The sequence below is a fragment of the Bos grunniens genome, chromosome 8 (genome assembly GCF_055505025.1).
Source record: "Bos grunniens cultivar Pamir isolate PY7600 chromosome 8, Bosgru_T2T1.0, whole genome shotgun sequence".
Lineage (NCBI taxonomy): Eukaryota > Metazoa > Chordata > Mammalia > Artiodactyla > Bovidae > Bos > Bos grunniens.
Genome location: NC_141172.1, coordinates 45,101,934 through 45,118,847, shown reverse-complemented (window position 1 = coordinate 45,118,847; position 16,914 = coordinate 45,101,934). Strand labels below are relative to the sequence as shown.

General features: G+C 36.2%; 1 protein-coding gene across 12 annotated transcripts in view; it reads right to left on the bottom strand.

Moving 5' to 3' along the window:
- Nucleotides 1-16,914, bottom strand: part of SMC5 (structural maintenance of chromosomes 5) — a 118,016-nt gene that overhangs the window by 21,780 nt on the left and 79,322 nt on the right. For 7 of the 12 annotated variants that reach the window (XR_015169700.1, XR_015169701.1, XR_015169702.1 and 4 more), the window contains 4 exons: nucleotides 15,281-15,536; nucleotides 13,410-13,594; nucleotides 7,146-7,259; nucleotides 593-687 (listed from right to left, as the gene is read on the bottom strand). Coding sequence is in view for 8 of the 12 variants with exons in the window: in XM_086415501.1 (XP_086271627.1) it covers nucleotides 593-687; nucleotides 7,146-7,259; nucleotides 13,410-13,594; nucleotides 15,281-15,536 (650 nt within the window). In the remaining 4 variants the exon portion in view is untranslated. The remainder of the gene's footprint in view (nucleotides 1-592; nucleotides 688-7,145; nucleotides 7,260-13,409; nucleotides 13,595-15,280; nucleotides 15,537-16,914) is intronic. The other 5 variants (XR_015169703.1, XM_086415502.1, XM_086415498.1 and 2 more) reach the window with 1 other exon arrangement.

The following is a 16,914-nucleotide window of genomic DNA, read 5'->3' as shown; positions in this document are numbered from 1 at the left end:
GGAAAAGCAACTTTTAGGATTTTCTTCTTAAAACAGCATTAAAAAAAAATCTCATAGTTGACAAGTGACTAAACAATAAATAAAATATAAATGAATGATGGTACAGGAAGTTAATCACTTAAGTGATTTTATTTCCTGATAAGTTTAATATTTATAATTACAAACTATTAATCTCTTCTTTTGTGGTTTCTACCATTGCTTTTATACAGAGTTAAGAGTTTATTTACTTGTAGTAGGTTTTATAACTGTAGTATTTCCATTTGATCCTTCTGGAAATTACTTTTACATTATGAAGTGATTTATCCTTCTATTTCCCCAATAACTAACCAACTATTTTAAGAGCTCACTAAATAGTCCAATATTATTCCAATGATTTGAAAAATCACCATCATATACTAAGAATGCCACCATCTGTTCCTGGGCCTAGATTTTGCCTTTTTAGACTTAAGAAGAGATCCTAAAAGGGAATAATACAGCCTGTAACAAATATATTTGTGTGACAAAGAGATAATTTAAATATATTTAATAAGAGATAAATGATGACTCAATATTCAAAAAAACAGCTTAGTTCTAATACTATTTTAAGACTTACTTCAGGTCATTCAAAGATCTTGAAGGCGCTTTGTCTGCGTATGAATTCTTAGGAGCAATAACAGCATTTACTCTTAATTTTTTATTGTCACGAACCTTAATATAAGGAAAATAAAATACTACTTTAATTACCACATACTTTCAATGAAGATTTCTAAAGTTATGATATTATTCTTACTGGCATTCATGGGATAATCAAAAAATTGAACACTCACTAGATATTTAATGGTACTCATAAAAAAAACTTTTTAGTGTGGTGATATTAATAGCTATGTGTTTTCACAGAAAGTACATTTCTTTTATTATTTTCACTGATAAAGTCTATCAAACAGATAAGGAAACAGTAACACCAAGACTCCTTTTCAGAACACAGAAGGACGGGATACTTCCCAAGTCATTTTATGATTCCAGTATAATCCTGACAAAAACACTACAATATCCCTCCTGAACACATACACAAAAATCCTTAACAAAATATTAGTAAACAGAATCTAGCAATATATAAACACTATACACGACCCAGTCAAGTTTATCCCAGGAATATGAGATTGGTTGACTCTGAATGCTACATCAGTCTAACTTACTGTATTGTCAGAATACAGTACAAAAGCCATAAGATTATCTCAGAATTTTCAGCTAACTAGGAACAGAAGGAAACTTCCTCAATGTGATAAAGGGCATCTATGATAAGCATATAGCAGACATAGTACTTAATTGTGGATTATTAAGTGCTTCCCCCCTACGCTTGGGAACAAGTAGAGATATCAAATCTTACCACTTTTTTTTCAGCATTGTCCTAGAAGAGCTAGACAATGTAGTGAAGCACAATAAAGAGGTAAAAGATTGAAAAAGAACAAAAAGATCTGTCAACTACTTTTCTGTTTGTAATTATGTATGTGGAGAGACTAAAAATACTCTGTTGCTCATGGAACTACCTAATAGGTTTAAGAACCATTAATGATTCTAATTGTTCTTTCTGTATTTATTAGTTGGTATTCTACTATATGAGGAAGTGCTTTTTCTTCTTCATTTATTTGGACTTCACTGGTAGTTCATATGGTAAAGTATCTGCCTGCAATTCAGGAGACCCACGTTTGATCTCTGGGTCAGGAAGATCCCCTGGAGAAGGGAATGGCAACCCACTCCAGTATCCTTGCCTGGAGAATTCCGTGGACAGACCATGCGGTTGCAAAGAGTCAGACACGACTGAGCAACTGACACTATATAAGTCATGACTGATGGGGCTGTGTTCCCTCCCTGTATTGTGGCCTGAGGGCAAACTATGGTAGGGGTAATGGCAGTAATGGCAACCTCCTTCAAAAGGACTTATGCCAGCATGCCCTGCCTCCCAGGAATGTTGCAGTCAGAGCCCCCAACCCAGCGGTAGGCCACCATTGACCTATGCCTCTGCCAGGCTCCCAAACACACCTAAGGTTAAGTCTGCCTCAGTCTCTTGTGGCATCACCACTGCTTTTTCCTGGGTCCTGGTGTGCACAAGATTTTGCTTGTGTCCTCCAAGTGTCTCTGTTTCCCAGTCCTACGGAAGTCTGTAATCAAATGCCACTGTCCTTCAAAGTCAAATTCCCTGGGGATTCTCAATCCCTTTGTTGGATCCCCAGGTTGGGAAGTCTGTTGTGGGACCTAGAACTTTTGCAGCAGTGACTCAGAACTTCTTTGGAATAGTTTGGAGGAGAGGAGAGAAATAGCTTCAGAAGGAATGAAGAAGCTGAGCCAAAGTGGAAACAATGCCCAGTTGTGGATGTGTCTGGTGGTGAAAGTAAAGTCCGCTGCTCTAAAGAACAGTATTACACAGAAACCTGGAATGTTAGCTCCATGAATCAAGGTAAATTGGAAGTGGTCAAACATAAGATGGCAAGAATGAACATCGACATTTTAGAAATCTGAACTAAAATGGACAGGAATGGGCAAATTTAATTTAGATGAACATTATATCTACTACTGTGAGCAAGAATCCCTTAGAAAGAACGGAGTGGCCCTCACAGTCAAAAAAAGAGACTGAAATGTAGTACTTGGGTGCAATCTCAAAAATGACAAAATGATCTGTTTGTCTGCAAGGCAAACCATTCAATACCACAGTAATCCAAGTCTATGCCCCAAACACTAATGCTGAAGAAGCCTAAGCTGAAGATCTACAAGACCTTCTAGAACACACACACACACACAAAAAAGATGTCCTTTTCATCATAGGGGACTGGAATGCAAAAGTAGGAAGTCGAGAGATACCTGGAGTAACAGGCAAGTTTGGTCCTGTAATACAAAATGAAGTAGGGCAAAAGCTAACAGTTTTACCAAGAGAACACATTGGTCATAGCAAACGCTTTCTTCCAACAACACAAGAGAAGACTCTACACATGGACATCACCAGATGGTCAATATAGAAATCAGACTGTTTATATTCTTTGTAGCCGAAGATGGAGAAGCTCTATACAGTCAGCAAAAACAAAACAAGGAGCTAACTGTGGCTCACATCATGAACTCCTTATTGCAAAATTCAGACTTAAACTGAAGAACATAGGGAAACCACTAGGCTACTCAAGTACTTCCTAAATCAAATTCCTTACGATTATAGAGTAGAAGTGACAAACAGATGGAAGGGATTAGATCTTCAGGCAGGCAGTCTCCTGCCTGAAGAACTATAGACGGAGGTTCATCACACTGTATAGAGGTGGTGACCAAAACCATCCCAAAGAAAAAGAAATGCAAGAAGGTAAATGGTTGTCTGAGGAGGCCTTACAAATAGCTGAGTAAAGAAGAGAAGTGAAAGGCAAAGGAAAAAGGCAAAGATACACCCATCTGAATGCAGAGTTCCAAAGAACAGTAAGGAGAGATAAGAAAGCCTTTTAAGTGAACAATGCAAAGAAACAGAGGAAAACAATAGAATGGTAAAGATTAGAGATCTCTTCAAGAAAACTGGAGATACCAATGGAACATTTCATGCAAAGATGGGCACAATAAAGGACAGAAACAGTATAGACCTAACAGAAGCAGAAGATATTAAGAAGAGGTGGCAAGAACATGGGCTTCCCGTGTGGTTCAGCTGGTAAATAATCTACTTGCAATGTGGATGACCTGGGAAGATCCCTTGGAGAAGGGAACGGCTACCCACTCCAGTATTCTGCCCTGGAGAATTCCATGGACTGTACAGTCCATGAGGTTGCAGAGTCAGACACATAGACAAGAGTACAAAGAAGAACTGTACAAAAAAGATCTTCATGACCCAGATAACCACGATGGTGTGATCACTCACCTAGAGCTCGACATCCTGGAGTGCGAAGTCAAATGTGCTTTAGGAAGCATCATTACGAACAAAGCTAGTGGAGGTGATGGAATTCCAGCTAAGCTATTTCAAAGCCTAAAGTATGATGCTGTTAAAGTGCTGCACTCAATATGTCAGCAAATCTGGAAAACTCAGCAGTGGCCACAGGACTGGAAAAGGTCAGTTTTCATTCCAATCCTCAAAAAACGCAAGTCCAAATAATGTTGAAACTACTGCACAATTGCACTCATTTCACATGCTTGCAGGGTAATGCTCAAAATCCTTCAAGGTAGGCTTCAAGAGTATGTGAACCAAGAACTTCCAGATGTACAACAAGCTGGATTTAGAAAAAGCAAAGAAACCAGAGATCAAACTGCCAACATCTACTGGATCATAGAAAAAGCAAGAGAGTTCCAAAAAAACATCTACTGCTTCACCAACTATGCTGAAGCCTCTGACTCTGTGGATCACAACAAACTGTGGAAAATTTTTCAAGAGATGGGAATATCAGACTGCCTTGCCTGACTCCTGTGAAACCTGTATGCAGGTCAAGCAATAGTGAGAACCAGATATGGAACAACAGAATGGTTCAAAATTGGGAAAGGAGTACATCAAGGCTGTAATGCCGTCACCCCGCTTATCTAACCCCTATGCAGAGTACGTGATGCAAAATGTCAGGCTGCATAAGGCATAACCTGAAATCAAGATTGCTGGGAGAAATATCAATAAAGATATGAAGATGACACCACCTTAATGGCAGAAAGCAAAGAGGAATTAAAGAGCCTCTTGATGAAGGTGAAAGAGGAGAATGAAAAAGCTGGCTTAAAATTCAACATTCAAAAAACTAAGATCATGGCATCTAATACCATCATTTCATGGCAAATAGATGGGAAACAACAAAAACAGAGACGGATTTTATTTTCTTGGGCTCCAGAATCACTGAAAATGGTGACTGCAGCCATGAAATTAAAAGACGCTTGCTCCCTGATAGAAAAGCTATGACAAAGCTAGACAGTGTAATGAAAAGCAAAGACATTACTTTGATGACAAAGGTCCATATAGTCAAAGCTCTGGTTTTTCCAGTAGCCATGTACAGATGTGAGAGCTGGACAATAAAAAAGGCTGAGTGCCAAAGAACTGATGCCTTTGAACTGTGGTGTTGGAGAAGACTCTTGAGAGTCCCTTAGACTGCAAGATCAAACCAGACAATCCTAAAGGAAATCAGTCCTGAACATTCACTGGAAGGACTGATGCTGAAGCTGAAACTCCAATACTCTGGCCACCTGATAGGAAGAGCTGACTCACGGGAAAAACCCTGATGCTGGGAAAGATTGGAAGCTGTAGGAGAAAGGGACCACAGAGGATGAGATGGCTGGATGGCATCACCGACTCAATGGAAATGGGTTTAAGCAAACTCTGGCAAACAACGAAGGACAGGGAAGCCTGGTGTGCTGTAGTTCATGGGTTCACAAAGAGTCTGACACAATTGAGTGACTGAACAACAACACAGTTGAGCAACTGGTTTGTAAGTTACCAAAGGATGGGAAATGGTATTCTAGAAGACATAATTACATGAGGAGATTACATACAATAAACTTCATAATTTAAAATATACACACACACAAAATCACACATACAAGCAGTTCTAGTCCTAATAATGAGATACAATGGATAGTTCTCATAATACAAGAAAAATAAAAGGTCAAATTTCCTGGAACCTATGTCATATTATTGGGGCTTCCCTGGTGGTTCAGTGGTAAAAGAATGCACCTGCCAATGCAGGAGATGCAGGAGACACAGGTTTGATCCCTTAGTTGGGAAGATCCCCTAGAGAAGGGAATGGCAACCCACTCCAGTATTCTTGCCTGGGAAATCCCATGAACAGAGGAGCCTGGTGGCTACAGTCATGGGGTCACAAAAGAGGTGGACACAAATGTCTTATTATATGGTTCAAATTCTTAGCACAGAGGAAGCATGAGTTTTTGAGGCAAATCCAGTTACTCAGTGTAGGCTAAGCTGATCATTTAGAAAACAGAAAACATCTAATTACACCTGACTCCAGGCCCTTCACACTGTACCATGTCTCACAGACTTATAATCCAAGTAAACTACTTTTTCAGTGACATCAGGTCAAGAACCCAACTGTTTAGACTTAAATAGCTCTAACTACACAAATGCTTAACTTTTTGGAATCCATTTTATACTTCTGTAGATTCAGCCTTTTTATCTGGTCATCATATATTCATATTCCTTGCCAACTCCCAAACCAGAAGGCGGTCAATATAGTGAAAGTCAAAGAAAGTAAAGATTTTCCCCAGTAACTTGGGTACCAGAGAAACAGAGGACCACTTAAGCTGATTCAGGGTCCTGTCCTTACTTAGACTTACTAGAAAAAGTTCATCTTTCCAGGGTTTTTTAAAAAGTAGAAGGCATATTGCAAAAGGAAAAAGAAATCTTACTGACAAGACAGTAACATACATAGCTCACAATATATATTAATATTATACAGTGAAAACTACAGTACCTAACACTGCTCTTAACTTTTTCATTTAATAATTTATTTAATCATCATGACCATATTTTGAAGTAGATATTATCTCCATTTTACAGTGAAGAAATTAAGATACAAAGCACTGAGTTTTTGAAAACAGCAGCAAAGCCAGAATTCAAAGTTTGAGCCATGCTGGTTTCTAGTGGCTTAGATTCTTGGTCAGTGGTGTTTTTCTAGTCAGACATAGGATTCTCACTCTTTTTAAAGTTTCATTTATTTGGGTGCACCATGTAGCCCATGGGACCTCAATTCGCCAACCAGGAACTGAACCTGTACTCCCCGCACTGGAAGTACAGTCTTACCCACTGGACCATCAGGGAAGTGCAGATGTTTTATTTATAATAAGAAGCAATATTATATTATTTCCCTCTCCAAAGAAAAACTGAGTTCATTCCAATACATTTCCAAAAAGGATGTCCAAGACCAAAGGCTTATCATTAAGATGTTTCTTTTTCTTAATGTGACAGAATTACTTCATATTAATTCCAAATCATAATTTCAAAATATGTTACAGATGGAATTATGGGCTGTTTGTCCTTTTGTAAAACAAATTCAATCCTCAGTAATGGCACAAAAAAGAAATTAGTGAATTTGAATGATTTTACATAAGAGTTATTGCTGGTAAAATAGGTCATTATCATTTTTTGCTCCAGATTGAAGTTAAAAACTCAAGCACTGGAAAATAAGTGTGAAGTGAGTTAAAATATTATGCTGGTTAATACTTGCCTCTTTGAGGAAAACCTCCATATCTTCTTGATTTTCAAACACAAAAGCTCTTAGGTCATTTGATGGAATATGATTTTCAATGTATTTGGCATTTTTATTATCTTTCATATTTATCTAAACAAAACAAAAAGAAAAGCTGATTTTCATGAAACCCAAACTGATTACTAGAATGTAACTATATCTAACTTAGATTTATTTAATTAGGTTAAAATTCAATCCTTGAGAAAAAAGATTAAAAAAGAAGTTTGGTATTGAAGAGTCAACATCTTAAAACATCTGTTTAATTTACTGTCCATACATAGTAAAGCAAAAGCTAAGACTTTAACAGCACCTAATGCATATTGTCTTTAAGAGAAATTCATACTATCCATGGCAAAAACTAATTAGTTATAAAAATACAAAGGCCTAAATAAAATTTTGAGCCTAATGAAAAAAACTTGCAATGGTTTAATTGTAACTCTGCCTACAATGTGGGAGACCTGAGTTCAATCCCTGGGTTGGGAAGATCTTCTGGAGAAGGAAATGGAAACCCACTCCAGTATTCTTGCCTGGAAAATCTCATGGACAGAGGAGCCTGGTAGGCTATAGTCCATGGGGTCACAAAGAGTCAGACACGACTGAGCGACTTCACTCACTCACTCATTAGTGCTTTCAAGAGAAACCTTAGGTCTTAGGTTTATACTACAAGAGCATAAACTTAATCACTTATTTTAAAAATACTGACTAATAGAGATTTCTGCATGTGAGGCTCAGTGCTATGGAAAATACTAAGATATCAATAGCTCAAGAGCCAGGGCTCTAGGATCCAACAGATGTCACTTCCATTCCTATCCTGATCTTGATCAAGTACCACCTAAATCTCTGAAAGCTTTAGTTACTTCATCTGTAAAATGGGTAGAGTAAAACAGTTTATATTTCATGGGACTAAAAGTGGATTAAAAGAAATAATATTAAAAAATTAGTACCATGTTTGTCACATAAATTGTTGGTCAGTATTACTTGAAATGACAGAATATCGATCAGTATAGAAACATGGGAAAACTGATACACAAGCAAACAGAAAAAAAATCACAGCCATATAAAATATTGTTACACAGACATAAATGCTATAGACATTAAATGTCTACTGTTCCACAAATTTTTTGGTATCAAACTACTTTGTTGGAAGGAATGGAACAAATGAAAAAAAAATAAAGTGGATAAAGTAACCCCAATATCACCAAAGGAAATTTTTTTTTTTAATAGATATGCTAACCTAGGACTTAGCTCTCATTCTCCCCCAGGATACACTTATCAGAGATTTTCTGCCATATTAGACTCTGGGGCCCACACATTCTGTAAACTGGTTACATGGACATCCAACTCTTAGATGAATTTCACCTGCTTGTTTAGGTAATGAATCTCAAAGAAGCCACATAAAGTAGGGGTCATTCTTGTCACTGGTCAGTTTCTGCATTTCCTGTAGTAATTGACAATTTTTTCCAAGTGTATACACACTCCACTGCTGATATCCTGAAGGAAGATTTGGCCACCCTGTTGGTTTCACACCTTGATCAGCTTTTTAGTGAGCTCTTATTCCTTACGAGATTGGTGAAGAAAATATTTGGCAAAGTTCTTCAAAGCAATGTCTTCACAAAGTACTAAGACATAGACAGGTACCCATAGGAGGTGTAGCACTCCAAGATGTTCTGGTAGTTAATGGCAGACTCCTGTTTCGCTATTTTTAAAAAATGAAACCTTTCTAATATCTATCCTGTAATCTGTTTTAAAATTCATGAACTTATCATAAATGCCCCCTTATATTAGTAAATAGAGACCTGTGGCAACACTTTAAGGCCTTTGGAGGTAGAGTTAAGTGTGGGCAGGATACTGCTGGAAGGAAGTGGTAGGAAAGGTAAAAGGTTGTTCCAGGAAAGGATAAAATAACAGAGTATCTCCCTTTATCTCAGACTCAAATGTAATTTAAAAAGTAAATACATGCCAGCTAGTAATCTGACTTGGTGACTGACTACTATCAGGAAATCAAGTGACAAGAAGATGACAGTATTTTGAGGTTGGCATTTTAATAAAAAATCTGTTGAAAATAACACTTGTATTATAATTTATTATACTAAGAGTCACGTATTTTTTTCTTGTGTTTTCTTTCAATCCTTACTAGATTAATAAAAATAATAATGTCTGCATCCAAAAGAGGTATTCCCTTCCTGATCTGGCAAAAATATTCTAATAATACGTATTTGAGCAAAAAGCGAACACAGTATTATGCCCACTAATTTTGCTAATACAGTGCACGCTCTAATAAAAGACAAAGAACTATATGAAATGATTTTGAATAAAGCATATTATAAACAGGAGTTACAGAAAACAGAACTTGTCATGAATCCTGCAAGGATCTGCAATGAATTCTTTCCCAAAGTTAAGAAAGAGTCATCTAGTAAAAATGATCCTTTTATTGTTTTGGGGTAAGTTTTAATGTCTAACATATCATTAGCAAAGAATGGTGTTTTTTTTTTTCATTCCTTCTCATAGCCCAACTTACTATTTTAAATATTTTAGATGGAAATCTTCCTATTAAATCCACACCCACATTTGATTAAATAATTTACCAAATACAGCTTGCCCTATTCTTGATGACCCATGGTTACCAATAAGACCTATCAAATGTTTATGAGGTCAATAAATTGTTGGTTTTGACTCTCAGAATCCTCAGAATGCTTCATTTTTGTAGCAGATGATTTTCTTGTTTGTCCTGTCGGGTACCCCCTTATCAGTAGCATATATACAGAAGTTTTCTACCTCTTTGGCAGAATTTACTACATTGCCTATTATAACCAAAAAATAGCAATTGCCAAAGGAACCAGATAACCAAGTTTATACATGATTCTTGGTCAATAAGCTGCCAGTTTCTACACCTAAAAGCAACTAGAAAAGGAAGAAATGAAGAACCCCAGGGTTAGTAGAAGGAAAGAAATCTTAAAAATTAGAGCAGAAATAAATGCAAAAGAAACAAAAGAGACCATAGCAAAAATCAACAAAGCCAAAAGCTGGTTCTTTGAAAGGATAAATAAAATTGATAAACCATTAGCCAGACTCATCAAGAAACAAAGGGAGAAAAATCAAATCAATAAAATTAGAAACGAAAATGGAGAGATCACAACAGACAACACAGAAATACAAAGGATCATAAGAGACAATTATATGCCAATAAAATGGACAACGAGGAAGAAATGGACAAATTCTTAGAAAAGTACAACTTTCCAAAACTCGACCAGGAAGAAATAGAAAACCTTAACAGACCCATCACAAGCACGGAAATTGAAACTGTAATCAAAAATCTTCCAGCAAACAAAAGCCCAGGTCCAGATGGCTTCACAGCTGAATTCTACCAAAAATTTAGAGAAGAGCTAACACCTATCCTGCTCAAACTCTTCCAGAAAATTGCAGAGGAAGGTAAACTTCCAAACTCATTCTATGAGGCCACCATCACCCTAATACCAAAACCTGACAAAGATCCCACAAAAAAAGAAAACTACAGGCCAATATCACTGATGAATATAGATGCAAAAATCCTAAACAAAATTCTAGCAATCAGAATCCAAGAACACATTAAAAAGATCATACACCATGACCAAGTGGGCTTTATCCCAGGGATGCAAGGATTCTTCAATATCCACAAATCAATCAATGTAATACACCACATTAACAAATTGAAAAACAAAAACCATATGATTATCTCAACAGATGCAGAGAAAGCCTTTGACAAAATTCAACACCCATTTATGATAAAAACTCTCCAGAAAGCAGGAATAGAAGGAACATACCTCAACATAATAAAAGCTATATATGACAAATCCACAGCAAACATTATCCTCAATGGTGAAAAATTGAAAGCATTTCCTCTAAAGTCAGGAACAAGACAAGGGTGCCCACTTTCACCATTACTATTCAACATAGTTTTGGAAGTTTTGGCCACAGCAATCAGAGCAGAAAAAGAAATAAAAGGAATCCAAATTGGAAAAGAAGAAGTAAAACTCTCACTATTTGCAGGTGACATGATCTTCTACATAGAAAACCCTAAAGACTCCACCAGAAAATTACTAGAACTAATCAATGATTATAGTAAAGTTGCAGGATATAAAATCAACACACAGAAATCCCTTGCATTCCTATACACTAATAATGAGAAAACAGAAAGAGAAATTAAGGAAACAATTCCATTCACCATTGCAACGGAAAGAATAAAATACTTAGGAATATATCTACCTAAAGAAACTAAAGACCTATATATAGAAAACTATAAAACACTGGTGAAAGAAATCAAAGTGGACACTAATAGATGGAGAAATATACCATGTTCATGGATTGAAGAATCAATATAGTGAAAATGAGTATACTACCCAAAGCAATTTATAGATTCAATGCAATCCCTATCAAGCTACCAACAGTATTCTTCACAGAGCTAGAACAAATAATTTCACAATTTGTATGGAAATACAAAAAACCTCGAATAGCCAAAGCGATCTTGAGAAAGAAAAATGGAACTGGAGGAATCAACCTACCTGACTTCAGGCTCTACTACAAAGCCACAGTTATCAAGACAGTATGGTACTGGCACAAAGACAGAAATATAGATCAATGGAACAAAATAGAAAGCCCAGAGATAAATCCACGCACATATGGACACCTTATCTTTGACAAAGGAGGCAAGAATATACAATGGATTAAAGACAATCTCTTTAACAAGTGGTGCTGGGAAATCTGGTCAACCACCTGTAAAAGAATGAAACTAGAACACTTTCTAACACCATATACAAAAATAAACTCAAAATGGATTAAAGATCTCAACGTAAGACCAGAAACTATAAAACTCCTAGAGGAGAACATAGGCAAAACACTCTCTGACATACATCACGGCAGGATCCTCTATGACCCACCTCCCAGAATATTGGAAATAAAAGCAAAAATAAACAAATGGGACCTAATTAAACTTAAAAGCTTCTGCACATCAAAGGAAACTATTAGCAAGGTGAAAAGACAGCCTTCAGAATGGGAGAAAATAATACCAAATGAAACAACTGACAAACAACTAATCTCAAAAATATACAAGCAACTCCTACAGCTCAACTCCAGAAAAATAAATGACCCAATCAAAAAATGGGCCAAAGATCTAAATAGACATTTCTCCAAAGAAGACATACAGATGGCTAACAAACACATGAAAAGATGCTCAACATCACTCATTATCAGAGAAATGCAAATCAAAACCACTATGAGATACCATTTCACACCAGTCAGAAGGGCTGCCATCCAAAAGTCTACAAATAATAAATGCTGGAGAGGGTGTGGAGAAAAGGGAACCCTCTTACACTGTTGGTGGGAATGCAAACTAGTACAGCCACTATGGAGAACAGTGTGGAGATTCCTTAAAAAACTGGAAATAGAACTGCCTTATGATCCAGCAATCCCACTGCTGGGCATACACACTGAGGAAACCAGAAGGGAAAGAGACACGTGTACCCCAATGTTCATCGCAGCACTGTTTATAATAGCCAGGACATGGAAGCAACCTAGATGTCCATCTGCAGATGAATGGATAAGAAAGCTGTGGTACATATACACAATGGAGTATTACTCAGCCATTAAAAAGAATACATTTGAATCAGTTCTAATGAGGTGGACGAAACTGGAGCCTATTATACAGAGTGAAGTAAGCCAGAAGGAAAAACACCAATACAGTATACTAACGCATATATATGGAATTTAGAAAGATGGTAATGATAACCCTGTATACGAGACAGCAAAAGAGACACTGATGTATAGAACAGGCTTATGGACTCTGTGGGAGAGGGAGAGGGTGGGAAGATTTGGGAGAATGGCATTGAAACATGTGAAATGTCATGTATGAAACGAGATGCCAGTCCAGGTTCAATGCACGATGCTGGATGCTTGGGGCTGGTGCACTGGGATGACCCAGAGGGATGGTATGGGGAGGGAGGAGGGAGGAGGGTTCAGGATGGGGAACACATGAGAAATAAAGTAATAAAAAAATTTAAAAAAAAAAAAGAAAGAAAAAAAAGAAGCTGCCAGTTTCATACTTGTATCAAGAAACAGTTCATAGGTTTATTATCAAAGACCCTTTAAAAAGGGTGCAGATTCAGCAGCATACCAGATGCCACAAATCTACTAACAGAAAACCACGGTGTTAATAAGACTAAGAATTCTTAAAACAACAAAATCTACAATGATTATAATAATAAAACTAACCGATATTACTAAGATGAACAAATTTCTTACCGTGAGCATTATGGGCTCACAGACTCTTTGCTTAAATTTGTCTCTGTTATTTCTTAGCCATAAAACAGCATCATAGGTATCACGATATCTCTGTCTCAGTTTATCTTCTTTTTGATTCATAAGATTGTCAAAACGTACAATATGATCATCTACACCTAAAATTGGGAGAAAATAACCAAAGCATTATTTCTCTGAAAACTTTAATTAGTAAAATAACCTATTAATAATACAAAAGAGTATCTTAGATCTAAAAGCTATAAATACCACTCAGCAAGTATCCAGCAGAGTGAAAAAGACCCACCGTGGACAAATCATTCTCAAATTTCCAAACATCTGGGATACAAGATGATCTTTAAGCTATCAAAAATAAACAAGTCATGTACAAAATGAGAAAACACTAGACTTCCTATCAAAAAAACAATCATAATAGGTGTTCAAAATTCTGAGAAAAATTGTTTTCAAGCCAGATTTTTATATACAACAAAAAAGGGAGATAACAAAGTAAAGATTTTTCAGGGATGCAAAGACTCAATTCTCAAGTATCTCTTCCTAGGAGGTTACCTGAAGATGTACTCTTAGAAAATAAGGAATTAAAAAAAAATGAAGACACAGAATTCAGCAACAGCTATTTATCCAACACAGTAAAAGTGTGAGACAAGTCCTAGGTATCATTCATGTAACAGACCTTGAGAACAATCAGTTTAGATGGGAGGGGGAGGATGGAAGGTTTCAGAACTTGAAGATACTTTTTTTCCCAATTAAGGAAATGCCAAACTACATGGCATTTCTAAAAAATGATAAATTAAAATCTTTAAAAAAAATTATCAATGAATGGAAATAAGGTCGTAATATACTACTTGGCTCTGTTGTGAACAAGTTTCACTGTTGTAATAACATAAATTATACTTAGCATTTCTAGCTGTTTGAATTAACCCATAAACAGAACATATAACATTTATTATGGTTCTCAATAAAATATATTTCAGCCTTTAAACTATAAAAACCAGAGTACACATTACAGATTTAGATTATGAGAAAGGAGGAAAGCAAAAAGCAAAAAGCATTATCAACAAATGCTAAATGACAAAAAGAGTAAGAATATTTATAGTAAGTCACATTAATATATGATTACTAATATTAAAACAATAATCCCACTTGAGGAATTACAACAATAGGTTAAGAGAGGTGTCATGAGTTGAAATTCACATCTAAAGAAACAAACTATTAAAAGATGATATCTAAAGTTGATTAACCAAGATGTGGAGAAACAAAAATATGATTAAGATACATGAAAAACCACTAGAAGAAAAATTGGTGAAATAGTTAAAGAGTGCTTACTCTTGACAGTGAATCAGGAAGTTGTCTTATCTAGTTTTTTCTTCTCTTAAAACCATACACCTAGCATTTTGCTAAATACATTTTAAAATGTTTTTTAACTGATTTTAGTCATATATACTGAAAAGACAGACTGTAAGAGCTCCTCTGAATAATGATCTAGCCATATGATCTACAGGAAAAAAAAAAAATTATGAAACTGGAGAGGCTTCAAGGAAGAAAGCTAGAATAAAGAGCTTAAATTTGACCTGAGAAGTAACGGAAAACTGAGTGACTGTACAGAAAACAAAGTATTTTTAGGGAATTAAATCAACTGCCATAATCTGACCTAAGACAATGGTCTGCTAGTGGCAAATCATTACCCAACAGATACAGGTATTAAATGAGCTTCCTCAATAAGCAGAGTGGAACACTTAGGCATGATCAGGGAAAGAAGAAAGTCTATCAACAGAGACGTATCTCCCATTTTATAAACATGTCTTCACTCTAAGTTTAATAAAACTTACTCCTCTTCTCCTTCTCTAGAGTTTCCCTCTCTTTTCGCTTATCAATTATCTCGCTTTCGCATAATGCCTTTTCATCTTGAACTCGTCTCAGATCATTTGTAATGCCATCAATTTGGGGTTGAAGATTCTCACAGTTTTCTGTGGTCCTCAGTTCATTTTGCAAATCTTCTATCATTTTGCGGGTGTTACTTATTCTCCTCTGTCGGTCATGCTCTTCATTTTGTTTTACTGTTAAAGCCTGCTGAAGCTCCTCAATCTAATAAAACAAAAGCAGATTAGTATTAGAGATTGTTTTTTCTCCTGGTTTATATGGTTTTTATAGTGATAATAGTTTTAAAAATGCAAACACTCTAAGAATATGGGTTTTTTCCTCACTAAAAGGTATCCCGCTAGAATTAGACTGCTAATCCTACCAGACTGCTTGTCTCTTTACTTGTTCAGTAATACATACCAAGTATCCAGAGCAGTGCTTAGTATATAGTAGCATTCATTATATATTTGCTGAATAAGCAAAATATTTATAAAGCCAATCAGCAGATCTCTAAATATTTACAGGAAGATTTCACATACATCATAAAGCTGAAAATAGTTATATGGTACAACAAACATTCAATAAAGCAGTAATAACAGAAACGATGATGAAGATTATATCCTACTAATTTTAAACCAAAATAAACCATTTTTTTTCAGTTACTTTCTACTAGCAATTCAAATTAATATTTTAAGATTTCAATCCTCAATCTATATGCTTATGTTCAGGGTACATGCATGCTAAGCTGCTTCAGTTGTGTCCTACTCTTTGCAACCTTATGGATTGCAGCTTGCCAGGCTCCTCTGTCCATGGGATTCTCCAGGCAAGAATACTGGAGTGGGCTGCTGTGAACTTCTCCAGGGGATCTTTGGAAATTTGGGTTGGTATCAATTTTCCTTTTTAAAAGTTTAGCTTTGACAGTATCAGACAATGAACTGAATATATGCCAAAATTCCCTCTCCTACAACACACAGAAGTGAATAAAAAAATTTGAAAAAATAAGATGTATGTATGTGTGTGTAGGTGACTGAAAATTAACAATGTTCAATGGTCCTGAAAGAAGCAAGCAGACAAGAAGCCATAGTGTTCAGCTAGGAAACCCATGTTTTAGGAGACTAAACTGGCAGGTCATGGGAGACAAGGATGGAATTAAGAATACACCAAACACATAAGGAATTCCAAGTCAATCAAAAAGGGACAAGAAATTTAATAAATATAACTTCTGCAATTCCAGCAAAAGAGACCACCAAGCTACCAAAAATCACTGAGCTGCTGAAAAAATTTTACACCAAGAAGTCTCTTTTGACACTGACCTGAAAAACTGCAAAGCAACCTGATGGTACCCTGTCCTTCTAGCTAAGTTTTGAGTTCTGTTTTTAACTCATTCAACACCTTCATCCAACAAACTACCATAACTAACTAATCTGTACACCCAAGTTCAGCTCAGGCACAGTAAGTCCAAGCCTCTTAGATAATCCACGTTCGCTAGGATACTATCCACATACTGCTCTGAATATTTAATTTCTCTGAATGCCCTCTCTTCTTGTTCTAAGTAAAATTTGGTGATTGCTGGAAGACACTTCTCCCTGGAGCCCTTTCAAAT